Here is a 26,303-nt window from a genome sequence, read left to right as displayed (position 1 = left end):
GGTCAGGGTGTGACATGGGGAATGTTTATGTTTTGTTGGTTTTGGGTGTTTATATGGTAAAGGGGTTATGGGGTGTAGTAGATGGGTTTGTGTTGAGTGTAGATGTCTAGCGTTGTCTATGTATGTTTAGTTATCTAGGAGAGTCTATGGTTACCTGAATGAGTTCCCAATTAGAGACAGCTGATTTCGGTTGTCTCTGATTGGGAGCCTTATTTAGGGTAGCCATAGGCTCTCATTGGTTGTGAGTAATTGTCTATGTCAGGACGTTTGTAGCCTGTATGTATGTGCACAACGTTTGTAGCTTCACGGTCGTTTTGTTATTTTGTTAGTTTGTATAGAGTTTTGTGTCGTTTTCATCTTCGTGGTGTTAATAAAAGAAGATGGCTTATTTTCCAACTGCTGCGTTTTGGTCCGTCAATCCCCCACACGATCGTGACATCAATGGGTTTGTTGGGGTGAATAGATTGAGGTTAAGAAGGTAGTTATGGTAGATAACATACAGGATACAGGATAGAATATATATATTTTTTTATTTAACCTTTATTTAACTAGGCAAGTCAGTTAAGAACAAATTCTTATTTACAATGATGCCCTACACCGGCTAAACCCAGACGATGCTGGGCCAATTGTGCGCCGCCCTATGGGACTCCCAATCACGGCCGGATGGGATACAGCCTGGATTTGAACCAGGGACTGTGGTGATGCCTCTTGCGCTAAGATGCAGTGCCTTAGACCGCTGCGCCACTCGGGAGCCATATAGAAGGGATCATCAACTAGACTCAGCCGCAGGACACATTTTTCTTGAGGGCATGTTCAAGGGGCCGGAACATGATAACAAATAATTAGTAGACTGCAAATTACTGCAAATTGACCGCAAGAAACCCAAACAGATAATATTTGACTTAAAACATAATAATTTCAAATCTTGCTTACGTTTGTATACGATCACGTCTCTCTATTGTGCGTGGGAATACTTGGAAACAGATTTCAAAATTAAAATCACTTGGAGATGATTTCCTGGTGTTTTTATAGTATTTTATGTCCAACAACAAAAAAATGTCATTAAAAATATAGTTTTAGATTTTTTGCTCAGAAAACTAAGGGGGACAAATAAAACCACCCACGGGCCAAATTCGGCCCGCGGGCTACCAGTTGGGGAACCCTGGATATATAGGATGTACAAGGACATTTCTATTCTTCCTCTTATATGTTTTTAATGCGCTGTGTTGCAGCTCTGGATGTGAATATAGTGTATGACCACCTCTAAACCAGTAATATATGTTGAAGATGGAAGTTACAGTGTGTCTCAGTGCATATGGAGACTTATTGTGCGTCCCAAATGGCAGCTTATTTCCTATATAGTGCACTATTTTTGACAAGGGCCCATACTGCGCTGGTAAAAAGTAGTGCACTATAAAGGGAATAGGGTGGACTGCACTGTGGACTTACCGTGTGAGCTGCAGCTGAGAGGGGGGTTCTCTGTACAGGAGTTCTGCGGTGGCTGCGGTTGTCCCACAGGACTATCTGGCCAGAGTAGGTCCCCCCCACCACCAGGTTAGGATGGAACCTAGCAAAGCCCACTGACACCACGGGTGACTGGAGAACAGAGGGAGAGATAAAGAAAGGGGTAGGAGAGAAAAAAGGGGGATAGAGGGAGAGAGAAAGAAGTGATGGAAGACAGATGGGCAGAAAGAAAGAGAACAATAGAAAAATAGAGAGGAGTTAGAGTAAGAGAGATATATAGAGAGAGAGAACGAGAGAGAAAGAGCGAGATAGCGCAAGAGAGAGCGAGAGAGGGTAAGAGAGAGAGCGAGAGAGAGAGAGAGAGAGAGCGAGAGAGAAAGAAAGAGAGTGCAAGAGAGAGAGAGTGAGCGATGGTAAGAGAGCGTGAGAGAGAGCGAGAGAGAGATGGTAATAGAGAGAGTGAGCGATGGTAAGAGAGAGAGAGAGCAAGAGAGAGCGTGAGAGGAGAGAGATAGCGCAAGAGAGAGAGTGAGAGAGGGCACGAGAGAGAGAAAGAGTGAGAGAGCGAGAGAGCAAGAGAGAGCACCAGAGAGTGAGCGAGGGTAAGAGAGAGAGTGAGAGAGCGAGAGAACGTGAGAGAGAGTGAGAGAAAGCAAGAGAGTGAGAGCTTGAGAGAGAGCGAGAGAGAGAGCGAGAGAGAGAGATAAGAGAGAGAGAGAGAGAGAGCAGGAGACAGAGAGAGAGCGGGGGGGAGAGAGAGACATAGAGAGAGAGAGCAGGAGACAGAGAGAGAGAGAGAGAGAGAGGGGGGGAGAGAGAGACATAGAGAGAGAGAGCAGGAGACAGAGAGAGAGAGAGAGGGGGGGGAGAGAGAGAGACAGAGAGAGAGAGCAGGAGACAGAAAGAGAGAGAGAGAGGGGGGGGGAGAGAGAGAGAGAGACAGAGAGAGAGAGAGGGAGGGGGGGCACAACAGCGTTGTTTTGAGTAAGGAGGGAAAGAGAGAGGGAGGTTGAGAGAGAAGTTGGGTAGCGAGGGAGGGGGGGTAGGAGAGAGGGAGAAAGAGATGATGAGCTGACTGTACAGGGTCTACTGAGGAGAGGAGAGGGGTGACGTGGGGGTAACGACAGAGACAATGTGGAGGATTGTGGCCCCAGACAATTTATATTACCGCATCAAACCCTGCAGGAGCCAGCAGAGCGCCAAGTGTAACCTCCATCATGACAAGCGTGGCGCTCTCTGGCGCTTTGTTTATTGAGTTCTGTTTCCTCTTCACTGAGCATCACATATGGCTTCTTCCACGGTCTCAGCGTGCAGATTGCAAAGTAGCCTCTACTCTCAAATCAAATCAAATTGTATTGGTCACATACACATATTTAGCAGATGTTATTACGGGTGTAGTGAAATCCTTGTGTTCCTAGCTCCAACAGTGCAGTAGTATCTAACTATTCACAACAATACACACAAATCTAAAAGTAAAAGAATGGAATTAAGAAATATAGAAATATTAGATTGAGCAATGTCGGAGTGGCAATGACTAATTTACAGTAGAATAGAATACAGTATATACATATGAGATGAGTAAAGCAGTATGTAAACATTATTCAAGTGACTAGTGTTCCATTTTTAAAGTGACCAGTGATTCCAAGTCTATGTACATGAGGCAGCAGCCTCTAATGTGCAGGGTTGAGTAACCGGGTGGTAGCCGGCTAGTGATGGCTATTTAACAGTCTGATGGCCTTAGAAGTTGTTTTTCAGTTTCTCAGTACCAGCTTTGATGCACCTGTACTGACCTCGTCTTCTGGATGACAGCGGGGTGAACAGGCAGTGTCTCGGGTGGTTGTTGTCCCTGATGAACATTTTGGCCTTCCTGTGACATTGGGTGATGTTGGTGTCCTGGAGGGCAGGCAGTTTGCTCCCGATGATGCGTTGTGCAGACCGCAACACCCCCTGGAGAGCCCTGAGGTTGTGGGCGGTGCAGTTGCAGTACCAGGTGGTGATACAGCCCGACAGGATGCTCTCGATTGTGCATCTGTAGACGTTTATGAGGGTCTTAAGGGCCAAGACTAATTTCTTCAGCCTCCTGAGGTTGAAGAGGCGCTGTTGAGCCTTCTTCACCACACTGTCTGTGTGGGTGGACCATTTCAGATTGTCAGTGATGTGTACGTCGGAGGAACTTGAAGCTTTCCACCTTCTCCACTGGTGTCCCACCGATGTGGATAGGGGCATGCTCCCTCTGAGGTTTCCTGAAGTCCACGATCATCTCTTTCATTTTGTTGACGTTGGGTGAGAGTGAGTGAGAGAATTAGTGAAGTAGAGGCATTGTTTCCTACCTTCACCACCTGGGGGCGGCCCGTCAGGAAGTCCAGGACCCAGTTGCACAGGGCGGGGTTCAGACCAAGGGCCCCGAGCTTAATGATGAGCTTGGAGGGTACTATGGTGTTGAAGGCTGACCTATAGTCAATGCACAGCATTCTTACATAGGTATTCCTCTTGTCCAGATGGGATAGGGCAGTATGCAGTGTGATGGCGATTGCATCGTCTGTGGATCTATTGGGGCGGTAAGCAAATTGAAGTGGATCTCGGGTGTCAGGTAAGGTCGAGGTGATATGATCCTTGAATAGTCTCTCAAAGCACTTCATGATGACAGAAGTGAGTGCTACAGGGCGATAGTCATTGAGTTCAGTTACCTTTGCTTTCTCAGGTACAGGACATCTTGAAGCAAGTGGGGACAGCCGACTGGGATAGGGAGAGATTGAATATGTCCGTAAACATTTCCGCCAGATGGTCTGCACATGCTCTGAGGACATGGCTTGGGATGCCGTCTGGGCCGGCAGCCTTGCGAGGGTTAACACGCTTAAATGTCTTACGTCGGCCACAGTCCTTGGGAGCGGGCCGCGCCGGTGGCACTGTGTTATCCTCAAAGCGGGTGAAGGAGTATTGTCCAGGAGCAAGTCTGCCTTTCCTCTGAATGCATACCCTCGAGCTAAGTCCCAAATGGAAACCTATTCCCTCGGCCCTGATCAAATGAAGTGCACTGTAGCCCTTTCCTGCAGTCTAATTACCTAGTGGACTCATACGTGGAATGTTATTCATATTTTTCATAATTTCATAATTATTAAACAATATTTCAACAACAAAAACAAATTTGATGTTTCTATTTCAAACAGTTTAGTTATATTTTAGTCTTCTGTGTATATAAAGTGTAATATTGGGAAGAAAACTTACAAACGGAATACATTTCAACTCTATATCTGACATGTTACAGGTGTGTCTTCTTTTTTAAGACCACAACCATGTGTGTGAGATGTATACTTTTCTTTCAAAGTAGATTTGTTTAAGTCTACCAAGAAACGCTCTGTTCGACCCTGATTTAACCCACTGCATTAGAAGGATAAAGGGAATAGGGTGCCATTTGGGACGTAACCCTTCTCCTTTCCTATAACCAGTGGTATACTACAGCCAGTGGAATACTACAGCCAGTGGTATACTACAGCCAGTGGAATACTACAGTCAGTGGTATACTACAGCCAGTGGAAAACTACAGCCAGTGGAATACTACAGCCAGTGGAATACTACAGCCAGTGGAATACTACAGCCAGTGGTATACTACAGCCAGTGGAATACTACAGCCAGTGGAATACTACAGCCAGTGGAATACTACAGCCAGTGGTATACTACAGCCAGTGGAATACTACAGCCAGTGGTATACTACAGCCAGTGGTATACTACAGCCAGTGGAATACTACAGCCAGTGGTATACTACAGCCAGTAGAATACTACAACCAGTGGTATACTACAGCCAGTGGAATACTACAACCAGTGGTATACTACAGCCAGTGGAATACTACAACCAGTGGTATACTATAACCAGTGGTATACTATAACCAGTGGAATACTACAACCAGTGGTATACTACAACCAGTAGAATACTACAGCCAGTGGAAAACTACAGCCAGTGGAATACTACAGCCAGTGGAATACTACAGCCAGTGGAATACTACAACCAGTGGTATACTACAGCCAGTGGAAAACTACAGCCAGTGGAATACTACAGCCAGTGGAATACTACAGCCAGTGGAATACTACAGCCAGTGGAATACTACAACCAGTGGTATACTACAGCCAGTGGAATACTACAGCCAGTGGAATACTACAACCAGTGGTATACTACAGCCAGTGGAATACTACAACCAGTGGAATACTACAGCCAGTGGAATACTACAGCCAGTGGAATACTACAGCCAGTGGAATACTACAGCCAGTGGAATACTACAGCCAGTGGAATACTACAACAAGTGGTATACTACAGCCAGTGGAATACTACAACCAGTGGTATACTACAACCTGTGGTATACTACAGCCAGTGGAATACTACAACCAGTGGTATACTACAGCCAGTGGAATACTACAACCAGTGGTATACTATAACCTGTGGTATTCTATAACCAGTGGTATACTACAGCCAGTGGAATACTACAACCAGTGGTATACTACAGCCAGTGGAATACTACAACCAGTGGTATACTACAACCTGTGGTATACTATAACCAGTGGTATACTACAGCCAGTGGAATACTACAACCAGTGGTATACTATAACCAGTGGTATACTACAGCCACTGGAATACTACAGCCAGTGGTATACTATAACCAGTGGTACACTATAACCAGTGGAATACTACAGCCAGGGGAATACTACAGCCAGTGGAATACTACAACCAGTGGTATACTATAACCAGTGGTATACTATAACCAGTGGTATACTATAACCAGTGGTATACTATAACCAGTGGAATACTATAACCAGTGGAATACTACAACCAGTGGTATACTATAACCAGTGGTATACTTTTCTGAGTAGGGCCCTGAGTTTACTGACCAGAATGTGACCTGGTCAGGTAAAACTCTAGGCTCTAGTCATAACAATGTCTTCTGGTCATCAAATCAACTCTGTGTCCTGAGTACAGAACTGCCTTTCCAGAACAGATACAATTTAACCCGTAATATCTACTGTACCTACCACTGCATAAACATAAACCACTCTCTCTGTGTTGACCAAATTTTCTCTTGAACCAGAACTGAACCGTACACGGTCCACTGGCAGTACTTTTCCCTGTTTACACATTGAGGAGAGCCCATTTGATCTGGTTAAAGTGAAATAGGGATACAGTGTGGTGGGATTGTTTTCTTTTCTCTTTAAGATCTACTGTTTTGTGAGTGAGTAAAACAAAGAGAAGAGAGACTCTCTCCGTGTGTCTCTCTCAGTCTCTCAATCTCTCGCTCCGTCTCTGTCTCTCCCCCACCACAACATGTGCAACCACCAAGTCCTGCACCTCGAGTTCATTTAAAAGAGGACTGGGAAACAAACCAAAGCAAAAGAAAACACGCTTCTTTCTCTCCTTCTTCCAGAACGGCTACAGAAGAGTCTCAGATGTGAAGTGTTTTTCCAAAACGAGACTCAAAATAAACTGAGCTTTAGGGGTAAAAATATAGTATTGTGTTGGCCATCAGAAACCATCCCTGAGAAGTTTATTTACCCATGGGGAACAGCAGGGGAATCTGGATTAAGGTTCAAATCCATTAACACACAATGTTTGATGCTGACCGAGAATATTTACACTCTATTCTAAATATTCTCGGTTTATTTTAAATATTTAGATTTGAGTGAGTTACCACCGGGTGACTGGGTTTGAATGTAAAAGTGGGTAGCGCTATGCAATGATATATAAATGTATAGCCTAAATATGAAATAATACATAAACAACACATAGAGTCCATACAAAGACATACTGTACAAAAATATGCTACACAGACACAGTGTATTATAAAGTCAGATTCAATAGACTTTAACTTGTTGAAGGCCACAGAGACACCAGTAAAAAAACCACAACCAATTGATCAACGTCTTAAGAAGATATAATGGTGTTCTTGTTCACCAGCCTAGGACAGCCTAGAAGCGTGGCACACAAGGCTAATATAATGCTAACTCTCTCACTCAACACTTATTTATCCCTCCCTCACTCACATACAAGCACACTTGTTTGAGTGAGATTTTTTTCTCCCTCTTTTGGCATTAAAGGGGCACTCCGTGATTGTTGCATACATTTTTTTTTTTACTTATAAATGAATGACATATAGGTTTGTTGTTGTTTGAATCCCAGATTGCCCCTTTAATATAGCCTTCACATGTTCCTAAATGCTAACTTCGCTAAGCTAGGCCCCCGACCCTTAAGCACCCTCTCTGATGTACAGTAGATGTACATCAGGTAGCCATTTCAATCAGCACATCAGAGGCCCCGGGTCTGATCTTTGACCCTGCGGCTGTCTGTGGTTGGGTCTGCCGTCAGGGCCACGCTCCTCAGACAGGGCTGCTTCATTACAGGGATAATGAACGCCCGGCCCAGCCCGGTGGGGTCCCCACAACAAGAGGATCATCACTCCTCTACTCCCCTACCAAGACATTCATCAGAGGACTAATGAAGGAGTGTAACCAAAATAACCCCAAAGGAGAGGAGTACATAACCACAGAGCAGACCGCCAGCCTTATTAAAAGCACCTGTTATAATGGCACCGTACTGTACCATCTTGCAAGCCCTGACCCAACTTTACCATTTTGTGATTATTTTGGTGCTTATCCACTATCATCTCCTATGATAGACAAGAACTGTTGAACATCAAAATCGGCAGTTACTAACCTCAATTCCGGCTTCAAATTCGACTTTGACTCATCGGCCTAGGCTCTTTGTGTAATTCCAACTAAATGTTTGGGCTACCGAAACGCAGGCGAAAAAGAGGGAGAAGAGGGGGAACCCTGGCGAGATTAAGATGAAGGGAAAACCGGCCACCTCTTCCCTCCATTCTATTGGCCAATGTACAGTCTCTTGATAATAAGATAGATGATCTCCAATTGCGGATTTGCGAACAAGATCCCCCCCATGGCTATCCAACTCAATGAATTCTCCATTCACCGAGCAGACAGTACATTGGATTCAGGGAAATCAAGAGGGGGAGGTGTATGCCTCTTCATCATGAACAAATGGAGGGGAGTGGGTCAGTCGAACGCTTCAAGATCCTCAGTGTCCAAATCACTAGGGACCTGAAATGGTCCACACACATGCAAACAGTTGTGAAGGAGGTTGAAAAGATTTAGCATGGGCCCTCAAATCTTCAAAAAGTTCTACAGCTGCCCCATAGACAGCATCTTGACTGGCTGCATCACTGCTTGGTATGGCAACTGCACTCGATCGCATGGCGCTACAGGGGGTGGTGTCACGGCCGTCATCTAGGTGGAGATGACCGGACCAAGGTGCAGCGTGGTGAGCGTACATTTTCTTTTATTTAGAAAACAAGAAACAAAGAAACGACCGTGAAGCTTACTAGTGCTATAGTTCCACTAACAAAGTCAACTACCCACAAACACCAAAGGAAAAAAGGCTGCCTAAGTATGATTCCCAATCAGAGACAACGATAGACAGCTGTCCCTGATTGAGAAGCATACCCGGCCAAAACATAGAAATACAAAACATAGAAATAAAGAAACTAGAATGCCCACCCTAGTCACACCCTGGCCTAACCAAAATAGAGAATAAAAGCCTCTCTATGGCCAGGGCGTGACAGGTGATGTCGAAAGCCCAGTACATCACAGGGGCCGAGCTCCCTGCCATCCAGGACCTCTATACCAGGCAGTGTGAAAGGAAGGCCTGGAAAATTGTTAAAGTCTCCGCACAGCAAGCAGTACTGGACCATCAAGTCTGGCACCAACAGGTTCCTGAACAGCTTCTATCCCCAAGCCATAAGACTGATAACAAAACGTCTACACGGACTATCTGAGTTGAGCATTGTATTTTATTCTCTATGCACATTCTACACACACACACACACTCACTCACACTGACGTTCCAACACACACACACACACACATACACAACACGCACAACACATTCATACATTACTCTTTACATGCACACACACTCACATGTAATCATCATACACTGAGTGTAAAAAATATTAAGAGAACCTGCTCTTTCCATGAAATACACTGACCAGGTAAAAGCTATGAACCCTTATTGATGTCACTTGTTAAATCCACTTCAATCAGTGTAGATAAAGGGGAGGAGACAGGTTAAAGAAGGATTTTTAAGCCTCGAGACAATTGAGACATGGATTGTGTATGTGTGCCATTCAAAGAGAGAATGGGCAAGAGAAAAGATTAAAGTTCCTTTGAACGGAGTATGGTAGTACAGTAGGTGCCAGACTGCAACGCTGCTGGATTTTTCATGCAGTTTCCCGTGTGTATCAAGAATTTTTTATTTTTTTATTTTTTATTTTACCGTTATTTTACCAGGTAAGTTGACTGAGAACACGTTCTCATTTGCAGCAACGACCTGGGGAATAGTTACAGGGGAGAGGAGGGGGATGAATGAGCCAATTGTAAACTGGGGATTATTAGGTGACCATGATGGTTTGAGGGCCAGATTGGGAATTTAGCCAGGATGGTCCTCCACCTAAAGGACATCCAGCCAACTTGGCACAACTGTGGGAAGCATTGGAGTCAACATTAGCCAGCATCACTGTGGAATGCTTTCGACACCTTGTAGTCCATGGCCTGACGAATTGAGGCTGTTCTGAGGGCAAACGGGGGTGCAACTCAATATTAGGAAGGTGTTCTTCATGTTTTGTACACTCAGTGTATATGCTGCTGCTACTCTGTTTATCATATATCCTGATGCCTAGTCACCTTAACCCATATCTAAACCCACCACTCCAGCATCCCGGCACATTGTAAATATAGTATTGGCACTGACCCTGGAACTGACCCTGTATATAGCTACTGAACCTGGAACTGACCCTGTATATAGCTACTGATCCTAGAACTGACCCTGTATATAGCTACTGACCCTAGAACTGACCCTGTATATAGCTACTGAACCTGGAACTGACCCTGTATATAGCTACTGATCCTGGAACTGTTCCTGTATATAGCTACTGACCCTAGAACTGAACCTGTATATAGCTACTGATCCTAGAACTGACCCTGTATATAGCTACTGACCCTGGAACTGACCCTGTATATAGCTACTGATCCTAGAACTGACCCTGTATATAGCTACTGACCCTGGAACTGACCCTGTATATAGCTACTGATCCTGGAACTGACCCTGTATATAGCTACTGATCCTTGAACTGTCCCTGTATATAGCTACTGACCCTAGAACTGACACTGTATATAGCTACTGATCCTAGAACTGACCCTGTATATAGCTACTGATCCTGGAACTGTTCCTGTATATAGCTACTGATCCTAGAACTGACCCTGTATATAGCTACTGATCCTGGAATTGTCCCTGTATATAGCTACTGATCCTGGAACTGTCCCTGTATATAGCTACTGATCCTGGAACTGTTTCTGTATATAGCTACTGACCCTAGAACTGACCCTGTATATAGCTACTGATCCTGGAACTGTTCCTGTATATAGCTACTCATCCTGGAACTGACCCTGTATATAGCTACTGATCCTGGAACTGTTCCTGTATATAGCTACTGATCCTGGAACTGTTCCTGTATATAGCTACTGATCCTGGAACTGTTCCTGTATATAGCTACTGATCCTGGAACTGTTCCTGTGTATATATCTTACTCACTTTCTCGTGTTCTTCTTATTACTATTTCTTGTGTGTTTTTGTTCTACTTGACTTTAGAATGTATTTTTTATAGTACTACTGCATTGTTGGGAAAGAGCAAGCGAGAAAGGCATTTTCAATGTACAGTACTAGTGCTTGTGAGAGTAAAAACTGTAAACTTGAAACCTAAGTTGCATACTGTATATAAGTGTCTTCATTTGGTCAAACTTTCTCTCTGGAAAGGGATGTAAGTTATACGATAGATTGTTATAAAGAGACTTAAGAGAAATGAATTTTTTTACCGCAAATTATTCCCACATGACTTTGAAGAATCATGGTGAAATAGGAAAAACCTGACTAAGACAAGCACGTTAATTTCTCCTAGAATGAGGTTGAGGTATACTACCAGGACTCTTCAAACATCCATCTCTCTGAGTAATAACCATGATAGATGCTAACTTTAATCTTCTATCTCATTACCAGAAGTCATCAATTATTCCGTTCTATAAACGTCTGGAAGATCCCCTGCTCGCAATATGACATGATGTAACGTTACTCTCCTTGCCAGAGTTATCATTACTAATAAATCACTAAGCTTAATACTAAGTACAGAAGAAAAGGATTCAGAAAAGACTGGATATTCACTCCATCTGTTCCGCAGACTTCTGACCCTATCAGGCGCTTCATCTAAAGTGGAGAAATCCTTTAACTAAACTAAGAATTCCCAGTCTTTTAAAGTTTAAACCGCACCTTATTTCCCCACTATCCTTGTGTGTAGGCCTACTGAATCAGCTACTGACATTAGCTCTGTTTATAACCCTATAGTGCAGTTTGCGATGTCTGCCAACTGGGCGCTACATAAAAGCCTTATTCAGTGAATTACACTGACAGACTGTATATCGTCAGCTACTGAAGATTACTTCAATTTGTCCCCATAAAACTATTTATGACTTCTTCCCGTAAGAACTTGGTTGATAGATTAAAGTATTTCCCCATTCAGATGTCATGTTGCGTTATTAACAGATAAGTTAATATGAGGCAGAGGTTGCGTCCCCCAAAATGGCACCATATTCCCTACATAGTGCACTACTTTTGACCAGAGCTCTATGGGCCATGGTCAAAAGTAGTGCACGATATAGGGAATAGGTTGCCACTTTGGATTCAGCCAATGATATTACCCAACTACTGCCTGTGACACACATATAACTGGAAGCATCCGTCTGTCAGCGGAATCCACCTGTTACTACCCAAATCAATATGTAAAAACATTTGACTATCGGAAAGTAGTTACTGTATGTTTACATGCAACTGAATAAATACTGAAATGTGGGTTAGGTTAGTTTGTGTCACGCCCTGACCGTAGAGATCTTTTTATGTCTCTATTTTGATTTGGTCAGGGTGTGATTTGGGTGGGAATTCTATGTTCATTTTCTATGTTTTGTATTTCTTTGTTGTTTGGCTGGGTGTGGTTCTCAATCAGAGGCAGCTGTGTATCGTTGTCTCTGATTGAGAACCATACTTAGGTATCTTTTTCCCACATGGTTTTTGTGGGTAGTTGTTTTCTGTTTTGTGTCTGCACCAGACAGAACTGTTTCGTGTTGTTCTATTTTTGTTATTTTGTCTCAGTGTTCAGTTTTAATAAAAAAAGCATCAACACTTACCACGCTGCGCTTTGGTCCACACCTTCTTCAACAGACGATCGTTACAGTTTGAGCCCTAAGATCTAATTCCAATGAGCACCTTTGAAACAAAGTGGATATTCAAGTAAATATAGGCCCTTGCAGCACCTGCATAAAGCTTCCTATATCAAAACCATCCCGCACACTTCTCTGTGTAAAGTCTGTATTATGAACATATCTCAATAATATACTTTTTCTTTACCAACTCCGACATTAATTTCCAAAGCTAAGTAGCTCTGAGACTTTTCTCCTCTTTCTCAAGGTATGTTCAGGTCCTGTAAAGTCATCTATCGGTGGCCCATAACCAAACAGATGTTTAAACTGACAGCTTCACTGAAAAACACCAGTGAAAGTCATTTTTCTGCAACGAAACTTAATTGAAACGCGATGGTATAACTCAAATCGAAGGCCCATCACCTACAGAGCAAAAGCACAGGGGTTTTCCTTCCCCAAAGCAATGTTTTAAAATCATCTCAAGAAGTGAAATGCTTGTGACAGAGCCTGTTATATTAATAGGAAGGGTTCTATACAGAATAATACTCAGGCTAACCCATGATAAGATATGGCACGAAGAGAGGGATTATGGAAGAGAGAAACGAACACTCCCTCCTTGGTTGCCTCCCTCTTTCTCGGGTAAAAAATGCTCCTGGAGTTTGGGTTGGGAAGGGAGGGAGGAAGAGGAGAGGGGGTCGATGACTTAGTAACAAGACAGTATATTCTCCTCTCCTCCTCTCGCTGCACCACCACAGTCATCTGGTTTTCAGCAGGGCTTATGAGGACCAGATGGACTGAACCCTCTTCCCTTGGCATCCCTCGCTCTCTTTTTTACGACACCCCACAGATTTTGTCACTCTGTGGTCTCTGGCACAGCCGGTGGAATAGCATATCTCTGTTTCATCAGATAAAGAAAATGAGGCTTTGTGAATACAAGCAGCCTTTCTCTCCTTCTCTCGGCCCCTCTCTTCCTTTCCTTTCCATCTCTCTCTTTCATCCTCTTCTTCTTCTCTCTTTTCAGTGAGAGTGACCTTAATCATATTGACATAGGAGAAGTACCGTAAATTGATACTAAAATATAAAAAATATATTATTAATAAAGTGAGAATTCCTATTGAATTGATAAAGTATGATTAGAAAAAAACGGCTTTGACACAATGATAGACTGCTAAGTTTAAAAATGTTCATCTACCTAGCGTTGTCATATTCCTCTACCCATCAGAATCTGAACAGCAAAGAATTCAGGGAACAATACCACTGCACCATAATGGAGGTAGAATCTCTAGCTAGCTGTTGAAAGAATGTGTTATTATACAAGTCTATTATAAAACCTCCACAGACACAGGGTCTTTGACCTTCCTCTCACAAAGCTAACAGTGGCTTTTATAGGATTTCTCCAGTAAGCTTTATGAGCAAATGCAACTTCATCTGCCACTGTAATTTGGAGTGGGAATCTCTCCAGAAACCCTATGAATACCTCTTCTCTCCCCCCTCTACTCCCTCTCTCTTTCTCTCTCCCCCTCTCCTCCCTCTTTCTCTCTCTCTTCCCCCCTCTCCCTCCCCTCTCTCCTCCCTCTTTCTCTCTCTCTTTACCCCCCCCTCTCTCTCTCTTTCCCTCTCCTTCCCCTCTCTCTTTCTCTCTCTCTTTACCCCCCCACTCTCTCTCTCTTTCCCTCTCCTTCCCCTCTCTCAATCTCCCCCTCTCTCCCCCCCACCCCTCTCTCACTCTCCCCCGCTCCCTCCCCTCTCTCATTCTCCCCCTCTCTTCCCCACCCCTCTCTCTCTCCCCGCTCCCCCTTCTTTCCCTCTAAACCAGGCCTGCTTTCCCAACCCTCTGGCACGGGGATCAGGTCACAGCGAGCCATGGTGTGTAAAAGAAACCGAGAGATATTAATAAAAATATGGCTGAGTGGGATGGGAGCTGACAGTGTCAGCGGGGGTACGGGCGGTTGAGGGGTGCGGGTGAGGTTTTTGGGGCGTGCCATTGATGTGGCGTGACCCAGCCCACTTGAGAGGGTCGTGTGATGTTACTGGAGCACACAGGGTTTGGGCCAATGACGGGTCCACCGGCAGGGCTGTGAGAAGAGGACAGAATGCCTACCTCCCCAGTATCATTCACATCAAACCCCCTCACAATGTAGCCCCAGTGTCCCCCCAAACCTCACTAATAACCCCTCCTCCCCCATATAATTCAATCTTAGTCCCCCCCATCTACAAATCAACACACAACCCACTGGGCACCAAAGTATGTGAGCAGAGTTGAGCGGTCAGAAATCCCGTCCATCTCCAGCTCCAAATTCCGTTAATTAAAATCACAATTTAACCAACACCCATCTATTTTTGTGACTACCTGGACATACCATTTGGTTTCAAAGTATTGAAGCCAAACCATACGATTTGAATGAAAAATACTTTAATAAACATGAAAACGTGAATGTAAGAAGCGCTCATCATTTCAAATAGTCTACATGTCATATTAAACAGCATATAAACACTCTAATAGGTCAGGAGCCAGACAGGGAGCCTAAGAAGGAATGAAAATGAATTATTTAAGCTATATTATTTCAATTATTTTAAGGCTATAGCCTACAAAGAAATACTTTGTGAAGCATTTGCAAGTGCGACACACTAGGCTGGCAGGGATATTAAGTGCTCAGCATTTAAACAACATTTCGTTATAATCAAACATTATATAATCCACAATTTGCACATATAGGCTGTGACGTACATAGAATTAAATACAAATTAAACAAAAAATGGTTTATTAGGCTCATGTAACAGTTTTAACTTTAGTACGTCCCCTCCCCCCGACCTGGGCGCGAACCAGGGACCTTCTGCACACATCAACAACAGTCACCCACGAAGCATCGTTACCCATCGCTCCACAAAAGCCGCGGCCCTTGCAGAGCAAGGGGAACCACTACTTCAAGGTCTCAAAGCGAGTGACGGAACCGATTGAAACGCTATTAGCGCGCACCACAGCTAACTAGCTAGCCATTTCACATCCGTTACACTCAGTCTACAGTGCCTTGGAAATCATTTTTAGAAACATGAATTTGGCCAGAGTCTGTGGCTTCAGGTTGATGCAATGGTGCCTGGAAAGCAGGCCAGAAGTGGAGAATACCCTCTCAGCGCTTGCGGAGCCAATGGGGATGCTAAATACCCTTCGGGCCACTCTTGCCAGGCTGGGTAGCGATGCATATAAAAAAAATTGTAGGTAGGCCTAAAAGATTTTTAGGTCAAATAACCCTATCAAAATGGAAAGCTCCTTGAAAGAGGTAAAATGCCAGGACTATTGGGCCAAAATCAATGACGGCCTATTGTATAAATAATAGAATGAAAATGAACAAAATCTGATTCGACACACTTAGCTAGTTCCCCACCTCGTTCCTTTCTGTTAGCATGTGCACGTACTGAGTACACCGTCATGCTTTAAGGATACGTCTCTTTCAGATTTTTTAGTTGTGGACACTACATCACAGCACTCCCTCTCTTGGTTTTGCACCTGTGTGTTTTATCACTTTCTTTATGAAAAGATTTGGTGAACTCCATGACAGTAGCTAAAGCAAGGGGCTCTAGCAGCACACAAGTAGCCTACAGACGCATATGAGGACGGGGCGCGCCTTGAGCTGAGGAAGTGAGTGCTACTGGAGTGGAATTGGAGGGGGCGAGAAGACAGACGCTCCAACCTTTAGAAAACTCGCTCCACGTTCCAGTCAAATTGGGCACGCTCCACTCCTCGCTCCGCTCCAGCTCCACTCCTCGCTCCGCTCCAGCTCCACTCCTCGCTCCGCTCCAGCTCCACTTCACTTACATACTCGGCTGGGCACACACTGGTTGAAAGTAATGGCAATATCCAAAGGTAGAAGTTTATTATTAATACAATGAATTTGGCATCGTATTCATAGCACTAACGGTAACTACTTCTAAACGTACAAAAATCCAATCCACCATGGAAAAATTATAATGACCATTTCAACGTCTAGTTTTTCATGTGAATTTAATGTGAAATCAACCCCAAAAACTCACCATGCCCTTAGATTTAGGTTAAAAGTTGAAATTCCATTCAGTTGATAACTTTTTGCAAATCCATTCAGTTTTCCACGTCGATTCAACATAATCACATTATTCTTTTATTTTTGTAATTGCATGGAAACAATGTTTATTCATCCAGATTTTGCCCAGTGGGGATGGTGTCCTTTGGGAAAATCAGATGTCAATGTATGTCACGTTCCTGACCTATTTCTGTTAGTTTGTTGTATGTGTTAGTTGGTCAGGACGTGAGTTTGGGTGGGCATTCTATGTTTTCTGTTTCTATGTTGGTTTATGGGTTGCCTGGTATGGCTCTTAATTAGAGGCAGGTGTTTGGCGTTCCTCTAATTAAGAGTCATATTTAGGTAGGTTGTCTCACAGTGTTCGTTGTGGGTGGTTGTCTCCTGTGTCAGTGTTTGTCGCACCATACGGGACTGTTTCGGTTTGTTTGTTCATCGTTAATTTATGTATAGGCTATTTTCCCTGTTCGTGCGTTATTCGTGTTATGTGAGTCCGTCGTCCAGGTCTGTCTACACCGTTTGTTGTTTTGTTAGTTTATTAGTCAAGTTCGTGTTTTCGTGTTATTCTTTAATAAATTATGTCTTCAAACTCCGCTGCATTTTGAAGAGGAGGAGGAAAACCGTTACAATGTAGCCTACATAAACCCAACCTCACATACTGTACAGACTGTGAAAGAAAAGTTTGAGGAGTTCCTTTCAACTCTTGAATGTTATTTAGGTAGTCTACACAAATGAATATGGAAGCTGATAGATGTCTAAATGTGTTGACATAATAGCTCAGCTGAATCAAACACAGCTTGTTTAAAAAAAGCTAAACATAAAGTAGAGGTACTGTAGGCATCTGAATGGTAGACTCCTTCTCAATGAATTGCATTACCCCTCGTATAGCAGTAGGAGTCACTGTTCAGGCAGAAATCGTTGGACTGTGGCTTGACATTTTATTTCAATATACCTCCATATTTAGGTTGATGGCATAATGTTGAAACAATGACGATGATTCAAACACGCCATTTCACTCTCTGAAATATGAAATTCAACATCATTTCAACCACCCCAATATACAGTGCATTCGGAAAGTATTCAGACTCCTTGACTTTTTTCACATTTTGTTACGTTACAGCCTTATTCTAAAATTGATTAAATTATTTTTTTCTTGATCAATCTACACACAATACCCCATAAAAACATGTTTTTAGAAATGTTGCCCAAGGAGAGCCCTGGCAGAGCCCTAGCAGAGCCCTGGCAGAGCCCTAACAGAGCCATAACAGAACCCTGGCAGAGCCCTAGAAGAGCCCTGGCAGAGCCCGAACAGAGCCCTGGCAGAGCCCTAACAGAGCCCTGGCAGAGCCCTAGCAGAGCCCTAACAGAGCCCTGGCAGAGCCCTGGCAGAGCCCTAGCAGAGCCCTGGCAGAGCCCTAACAGAGCCATAACAGAACCCTGGCAGAGCCCTGGCAGAGCCCTAACAGAGCCCTGGCAGAGCCCTGGCAGAGCCCTAACAGAGCCCTGGCAGAGCCCTAGCAGAGCCCTAACAGAGCCCTAACAGAGACCTAGCAGAGCCATAACAGAGCCCTGGCAGAGCCCTAGCAGAGCCATAACAGAGCCCTAACAGAGCCCTAGCAGAGCCCTGGCAGAGCCCTAGCAGAGCCTTGGCAGAGCCCTAACAGAGCCCTAGCAGAGCCATAACAGAGCCCTGGCAGAGCCCTAGCAGAGCCATGACAGAGCCCTGGCAGAGCCTTAGCAGAGCTTTAGCAGAGCCCTGGCAGAGCCCTAGCAGAGCCATGACAGAGCCCTGGCAGAGCCCTAGCAGAGCCATAACAGAGCCCTGGCAGAGCCCTAGCAGAGCCCTAGCAGAGCCCTAATAGAGCCCTAGCAGAGCCCTAGCAGAGCCATAACAGAGCCCTGGCAGAGCCCTAATAGAGCCCTAGCAGAGCCTTGGCAGAGCCCTAGCAGAGCCTTGGCAGAACCCTAACAGAGCCCTGGCAGAGCCCTAGCAGAGCCATGACAGAGCCCTGGCAGAGCCTTAGCAGCCCTAGCAGAGCCCTAGCAGAGCCATGACAGAGCCCTGACAGAACCCTAGCAGAGCCATAACAGAGCCCTGGCAGAGCCCTAGCAGAGCCATAACAGAGCCCTGGCAGAGCCCTAGCAGAGCCCTAATAGAGCCCTAGCAGAGCCATAACAGAGCCCTGGCAGAGCCCTAGCAGAGCCCTAATAGAGCCCTAGCAGAGCCTTGGCAGAGCCCTAGCAGAGCCCTGGTAGAACTCTAGCAGAGCCATAACAGAGCCCTGGCAGAGCCCTAGCAGAGCCATAACAGAGGCCGACAGAGCCCTGGTAGAACCCTAGCTGAGCCATAACAGAGCCCTGGTAGAACCCTAGCAGAGCCATAACAGAGCCCTGGCAGAGCCCTAGCAGAGCCCTGGTAGAACCCTAGCAGAGCCATAACAGAGCCCTGGTAGAACCCTAGCAGAGCCATAACAGAGGCCGACAGAGGATGAGTGTATGCAGAGGCGGTCGCATGCGTTCCGAGAAGAGAGAGAGAAAAGAAAGGGGGCCTGTGGTTTTGGGGATTAAACGGCTGAACATGCTCGCACATTAAGATCCATCTGATCCACGGATAACTAGAAAGGAGCACCTCTGTTTGTAATAGATCCTGGAGAGAAAAACAATATCTCTTCTCCCCTGATCACTCCTGCCTCCTTTCATCCCTCTCCAGCTAGAAAAGTGAGGGAGGCCCATGCCAAGCGATTGGAGATTGACTCCTTTTCGCTCTGTCTTTTATTTATTTATTTCTCTCATGAAAGGGCATGGCACAGCCCCAGGCCACACTCATACTGACTGACACAAGAACGCCTGGGAGGTGCCTGGGAGGTGCCATTTAGGTTTTCATTTCTGCCCCCCCCCCCCGCTATCATTTCATCCACCACACATCTTCCCAGCAGCGCCACTCAGTCACCCAAATAGACCCCTCTCATGGGAGAAGCGGTGTGTGGTGTGTGGTGTGTGTGTGTGTGTGCGTGCCTTTGTGCATGTGAGTGTATGTGTGTGGTGGGTGTGCACGTGCGTGCCTTTGTGCATGTGATTGTATGTGTGTGGTGTGTGCACGTGCATGCGTGCGTGCATGTGAGTGTATGTGAGTGTATGTGTGGTGCGTGCGTGCGTGCATGTGAGTGTGTGTCAAAGAATAACTGTATCATCAGTTCTTATCTATATGACATTCAGGGTGAGGAACCAACTGTTAAGTTGTAAAATGTTGAACTGTGATGACAATAACTTTATGTATGGTTGGACAGTTCTATGCTTGTTGTCAACTTCTCACCCAGCTTCCAATGCCAAATGTCTCCTGTTTTATCACAGTGACAATATACACACATCACTACGTTATAGAAACCCAGCTTCCAGACTACAATATGGACATCATTATATTATAGAAACCCAGCTTCCAGACTACAATATGGACATCATTATATTATAGAAACCCAGCTTCCAGACTACAATATGGACATCATTATATTATAGAAACCCAGCTTCCAGACTACAATATGGACATCATTATATTATAGAAACCCAGCTTCCAGACTACAATATGGACATCATTATATTATAGAAACCCAGCTTCCAGACTACAATATGGACATCATTATATTATAGAAACCCAGCTTCCAGACTACAATATGGACATCATTATATTATAGTAACCCAGCTTCCAGACTACAATATGGACATCATTATATTATAGAAACCCAGCTTCCAGACTACAATATGGACATCATTATATTATAGAAACCCAGCTTCCAGACTACAATATGGACATCATTATATTATAGTAACCCAGCTTCCAGACTACAATATGGACATCATTATATTATAGAAACCCAGCTTCCAGACTACAATATGGACATCATTATATTATAGTAACCCAGCTTCCAGACTACAATATGGACATCATTATATTATAGAAACCCAGCTTCCAGACTACAATATGGACATCATTATATTATAGAAACCCAGCTTCCAGACTACAATATGGACATCATTATATTATAGAAACCCAGCTTCCAGACTACAATATGGACATCATTATATTATAGAAACCCAGCTTCCAGACTACAATATGGACATCATTATATTATAGAAACCCAGCTTCCAGACTACAATATGGACATCATTATATTATAGAAACCCAGCTTCCAGACTACAATATGGACATCATTATATTATAGAAACCCAGCTTCCAGACTACAATATGGACATCATTATATTATAGAAACCCAGCTTCCAGACTACAATATGGACATCATTATATTATAGAAACCCAGCTTCCAGACTACAATATGGACATCATTATATTATAGAAACCCAGCTTCCAGACTACAATATGGACATCATTATATTATAGAAACCCAGCTTCCAGACTACAATATGGACATCATTATATTATAGAAACCCAGCTTCCAGACTACAATATGGACATCATTATATTATAGAAACCCAGCTTCCAGACTACAATATGGACATCATTATATTATAGAAACCCAGCTTCCAGACTACAATATGGACATCATTATATTATAGAAACCCAGCTTCCAGACTACAATATGGACATCATTATATTATAGAAACCCAGCTTCCAGACTACAATATGGACATCATTATATTATAGAAACCCAGCTTCCAGACTACAATATGGACATCATTATATTATAGAAACCCAGCTTCCAGACTACAATATGGACATCATTATATTATAGAAACCCAGCTTCCAGACTACAATATGGACATCATTATATTATAGAAACCCAGCTTCCAGACTACAATATGGACATCATTATATTATAGAAACCCAGCTTCCAGACTACAATATGGACATCATTATATTATAGAAACCCAGCTTCCAGACTACAATATGGACATCATTATATTATAGAAACCCAGCTTCCAGACTACAATATGGACATCATTATATTATAGTAACCCAGCTTCCAGACTACAATATGGACATCATTATATTATAGAAACCCAGCTTCCAGACTACAATATGGACATCATTATATTATAGAAACCCAGCTTCCAGACTACAATATGGACATCATTATATTATAGAAACCCAGCTTCCAGACTACAATATGGACATCATTATATTATAGAAACCCAGCTTCCAGACTACAATATGGACATCATTATATTATAGAAACCCAGCTTCCAGACTACAATATGGACATCATTAATATTTACACCAGTCTACATGCTGTAACACTGTAATATCTACACCAGTCTACATGCTGTAACACTGTAATATCTACACCAGACTACATGCTATAATATTGTAATATCTACACCAGACTACATGCTGTAACACTGTAATATCTACACCAGACTACATGCTGTAACACTGTAATATCTACACCAGACTACATGCTGTAACACTGTAATATCTACACCAGACTACATGCTATAATATTGTAATATCTACACCAGACTACATGCTGTAACACTGTAATATCTACACCAGACTACATGCTGTAACGCTGTAATATCTACACCAGACTACATGCTGTAACACTGTAATATCTACAACAGACTACATGCTATAATACTGTGATATCTACACCAGACTACATGCTGTAACACTGTAATATCTACACCAGACTACATGCTGTAACACTGTAATATCTACACCAGACTACATGCTATAATATTGTAATATCTACACCAGACTACATGCTGTAACACTGTAATATCTACACCAGACTACATGCTGTAACACTGTAATATCTACACCAGACTACATGCTATAATATTGTAATATCTACACCAGACTACATGCTGTAACACTGTAATATCTACACCAGACTACATGCTATAATATTGTAATATCTACACCAGACTACATGCTGTAACACTGTAATATCTACACCAGACTACATGCTGTAACACTGTAATATCTACACCAGACTACATGCTATAATATTGTAATATCTACACCAGACTACATGCTGTAACACTGTAATATCTACACCAGACTACATGCTATAATACTGTAATATCTACACCAGTCTACATGCTGTAACACTGTAATATCTACACCAGACTACATGCTGTAACACTGTAATATCTACACCAGACTACATGCTACAATACTGTAATATCTACACCAGACTACATGCTGTAACACTGTAATATCTACACAGACTACATGCTGTAACACTGTAATATCTACACCAGACTACATGCTATAATACTGTAATATCTACACCAGACTACATGCTGTAACGCTGTAATATCTACAACAGACTACATGCTGTAACACTGTAATATCTACACCAGACTACATGCTATAATACTGTAATATCTACACCAGACTACATGCACTTCAGAACATACATGAATAATAGTAGCCAAATAAAACTGGGGGATAATGGTGTTTAAAATCTATTATTGCATCTATTATCTATTCAAATCTATTAAGGCCTCTACTAAATTGCATATATTGGTCTGCAGTGTGGGAGTGGGTGGCTGTGCATCTGTGTATGGCTTTGCATGAGTGTGTGTGTGTGTGTGTGTGTGTGTGTGTGTGTGTGTGTGTGTGTGTGTGTGTGTGTGTGTGTGTGTGTGTGTGTGTGTGTGTGACTCTGTGTGTGACTCTGTGTGTGCGCCTGTGACTCTGTGTGTATGTCTATAACTCAGTGTGTGTGTGTGTGTGTGTGTGTGTGTGTGTGTGTGTGTCTATTTCAATGTACTGTTTGTATATAAGTTTATACTGTGCGTGTGTGTGTGTTTATGAGGTAGACTCTGGGCGTAGGAAACAGAGTCTAGCAGCACATGTGATTGGAGGATCCACGTGGGTGGGCTAACACATGTGAAGTAGGAAGTGGTAGGCCACATCTTTTTATTATGCAGAAGTTTCTATAACCCCCCCTCTCTCTCTCTCGTGGAGAGTCCCTCTAAATCTACTCCCCAGCCCTCAGTTGCCTCCCAGGCTCCCCATCCATCCCTCCCTCTCACACACGGACATACAGACACACATAACACATAGACACACACAGACACACCCGGATTTGCACGAGAATACACACACATACGCACACATACGCACAAACGTACACACACGTTTGTTTTACCATCCTTGAGGGGACCAAACAATCGATTCCTATTTAAAATCCTTTTTCCGTAACCCCTAACCCCAACTCCTAATCCTAACCTTAAACCTAATTGTAATCCTAAACCAAACCCCTAAACTTAAAATAGCCTTTTTCCTTGTGGGGAGAGGTGAAATGTCCCCACTTGTCAGAATTGTTCTTGTTTTACTATCCTTGTGAGGACTTCTGGTTCCCACATAGATTGTAAAACCAAAAACACACACACGTCACGACCAACCAGAGGCATTTTCTGCACCAAAACCAAAGCGAGCGAGCAGGACATGTTCCGTAATATCATGTTCTGCCCAAGTAGGCCAAACCCCAGGAACCCCTGAGGAACTCACTGCTTTAATTAAATATCACTTTACTCCTCATTTTTCATCTCTGGTGTCATCATTGTTGAAGCGGTGGAGTGATGCGTTCCATAGACATTACCTACTAGTCTAAGGCAGCATCCCGAATTGCACCCTAATCATTCCCTACATACTGCACTACTTTTGACCAGATCCCTATGGGCCCTGTTCAAAGTAGTGCACTATTTAATGAAAAGGGTGCCTATTGGGATGCAGTCGTAGAATATTGTATCTCTACCCACATCCACTTGTATAAGGCTGCCAATTAAAACATGAATTAACTGTAGGGAAATAGCGTCACTTTTTTTGTTAAAAGAACATATGCTGTGAATTTTTTACAATTTTGGCTCTGTTGAGACAGTGCCCGAAACGCAATAATAAATCAGAGAGCTGTTGTTAAATTAAAGTACTGTAATATAGACATATATATCACATAAATGCAATATCGGTATAACACATTGGGAACAGTTAAATGTTATATAGATCAAAGACTGTATTTATAAAGCATCCCAGAGAAGGAGCACTGATCTAGGATCAGGTCCCCTCTCTCCATTGAATTATGATCTAAAAGGCTAAACTGATTGTAGATCAGCACTCTGAGATACCTTGTGAATACGGTCCAACTGATCTGATAGAGGTGTACCTGGGACTGATTTTACCTGGCAGTGGAAGACATACTCAGGTGTGTTCTTGTTAAACTTCATGTTCCAGACCAGAGCTACACCGTCAGGCTCGTGAGGAGCATCCTCATTGTTGTTGTAGGACGCCACCAACAGCTCTGGATACTGGGGAGGAAGAGGAGATAGGACAAGATCAAATAAAATGGAGAGATCGAGGAGAGGAAGGAAGAGGAGGGAGAGGAAGAGGAGGGGGAGGAGAGAGGACAATATCAAATAAAATGGAGAGATCTAGGAGAGGAAGGAAGAGGAGGGGGAGGAAGAGGAGGGGGAAGATCAAATAAAATTGAGAGATAGAGGAGAGGAAGGAAAGAAAGAGGAAACAGGAATGAGAGGGAAAATTGAAGGATAAAAGAGGCTCAGGGGAGGAGGAAGAGGATGGAGAGGAGGAAGAGGAGGGGGAGGAGGATGAGGAGGATTGAGAGTAGTGATGACACATACACTCACAAACATGCACTCCTCCCTTCCCAAAACACACACACACACACATACACACACACACACACACACACACACACACACACACACACACACACACACACACACACACACACACACACACACACACACACACACACACACACACACACACACACACATACACAGTGTGGGTAAAGTTGCACCTAAATGCTGATCTTGGGTCAGTTTTGCTTTCCCCCCACTAATTTTTAAGGTTAGCATTATGGGAGGGGAAGCTGGTACTAGATCTGTACCTAAGGGGAAACTTCACCCTGGAACGGTCCTTACCTGAGGGGACCAGTCCAGACAGGTAATGACTCGATGTTTGGACCAGTGCTCGTCATAGAATAGCCTACTGAGGGCCAGACTGGAACCACCTTGTAAGTCCCTGTGGCCAATAGAAACAGGGGTCAGAGGTCACTGGGTGATGTCATTGTATGTGAGGTCAAATGGGGGTTCTGAGAGGACGATGACATCATGAGGAGGGAATGTGTTTGAAGAACAAAGAGGTCAAGTCCTGATTGACACCAAAGGCATTACTCCATGAGGCCATTATCAGCCCATACACATGATTACACAAGCCATGTTCCTTCTACAGACATCACAACACACACACGCACGCACGCACGCACGCACGCACACACACACACACACACACACACACACACACACACACACACACACACACACACACACACACACACACACACACACACACACACACACACACACACACACACACACACACACACACACACACACACACACACACACACGTAACACTATACAAATTCCAATTTCGCACCCCTCCTTGTCATCCAGGTCTCGTCCACTGTAGTCAAAGAAGATGTCTGAGTCCTGGGCCAGGGC

The 26,303-nt window shown here is 43.7% G+C and overlaps 1 protein-coding gene across 7 annotated transcripts in view; it reads right to left on the bottom strand.

The window, feature by feature from the left end:
- The window catches only part of LOC129830838 (cytoplasmic dynein 1 intermediate chain 1-like), a 131,749-nt gene that overhangs the window by 40,199 nt on the left and 65,247 nt on the right, over nucleotides 1–26,303 (bottom strand). For all 7 annotated transcript variants that reach the window (XM_055893616.1, XM_055893611.1, XM_055893613.1 and 4 more), the window contains 4 exons: nucleotides 26,239–26,303; nucleotides 25,722–25,821; nucleotides 24,957–25,082; nucleotides 1,450–1,596 (listed from right to left, as the gene is read on the bottom strand). The exon at nucleotides 26,239–26,303 is cut by the window's right edge and continues 101 nt beyond it. In XM_055893616.1, coding sequence (XP_055749591.1) covers nucleotides 1,450–1,596; nucleotides 24,957–25,082; nucleotides 25,722–25,821; nucleotides 26,239–26,303 — 438 coding nt within the window. The remainder of the gene's footprint in view (nucleotides 1–1,449; nucleotides 1,597–24,956; nucleotides 25,083–25,721; nucleotides 25,822–26,238) is intronic.

Source organism: Salvelinus fontinalis, chromosome 32 (genome assembly GCF_029448725.1).
Source record: "Salvelinus fontinalis isolate EN_2023a chromosome 32, ASM2944872v1, whole genome shotgun sequence".
In the NCBI taxonomy this organism is placed as follows: Eukaryota; Metazoa; Chordata; class Actinopteri; order Salmoniformes; family Salmonidae; genus Salvelinus; species Salvelinus fontinalis.
This window is presented reverse-complemented; position numbering and strand designations above follow the sequence as displayed.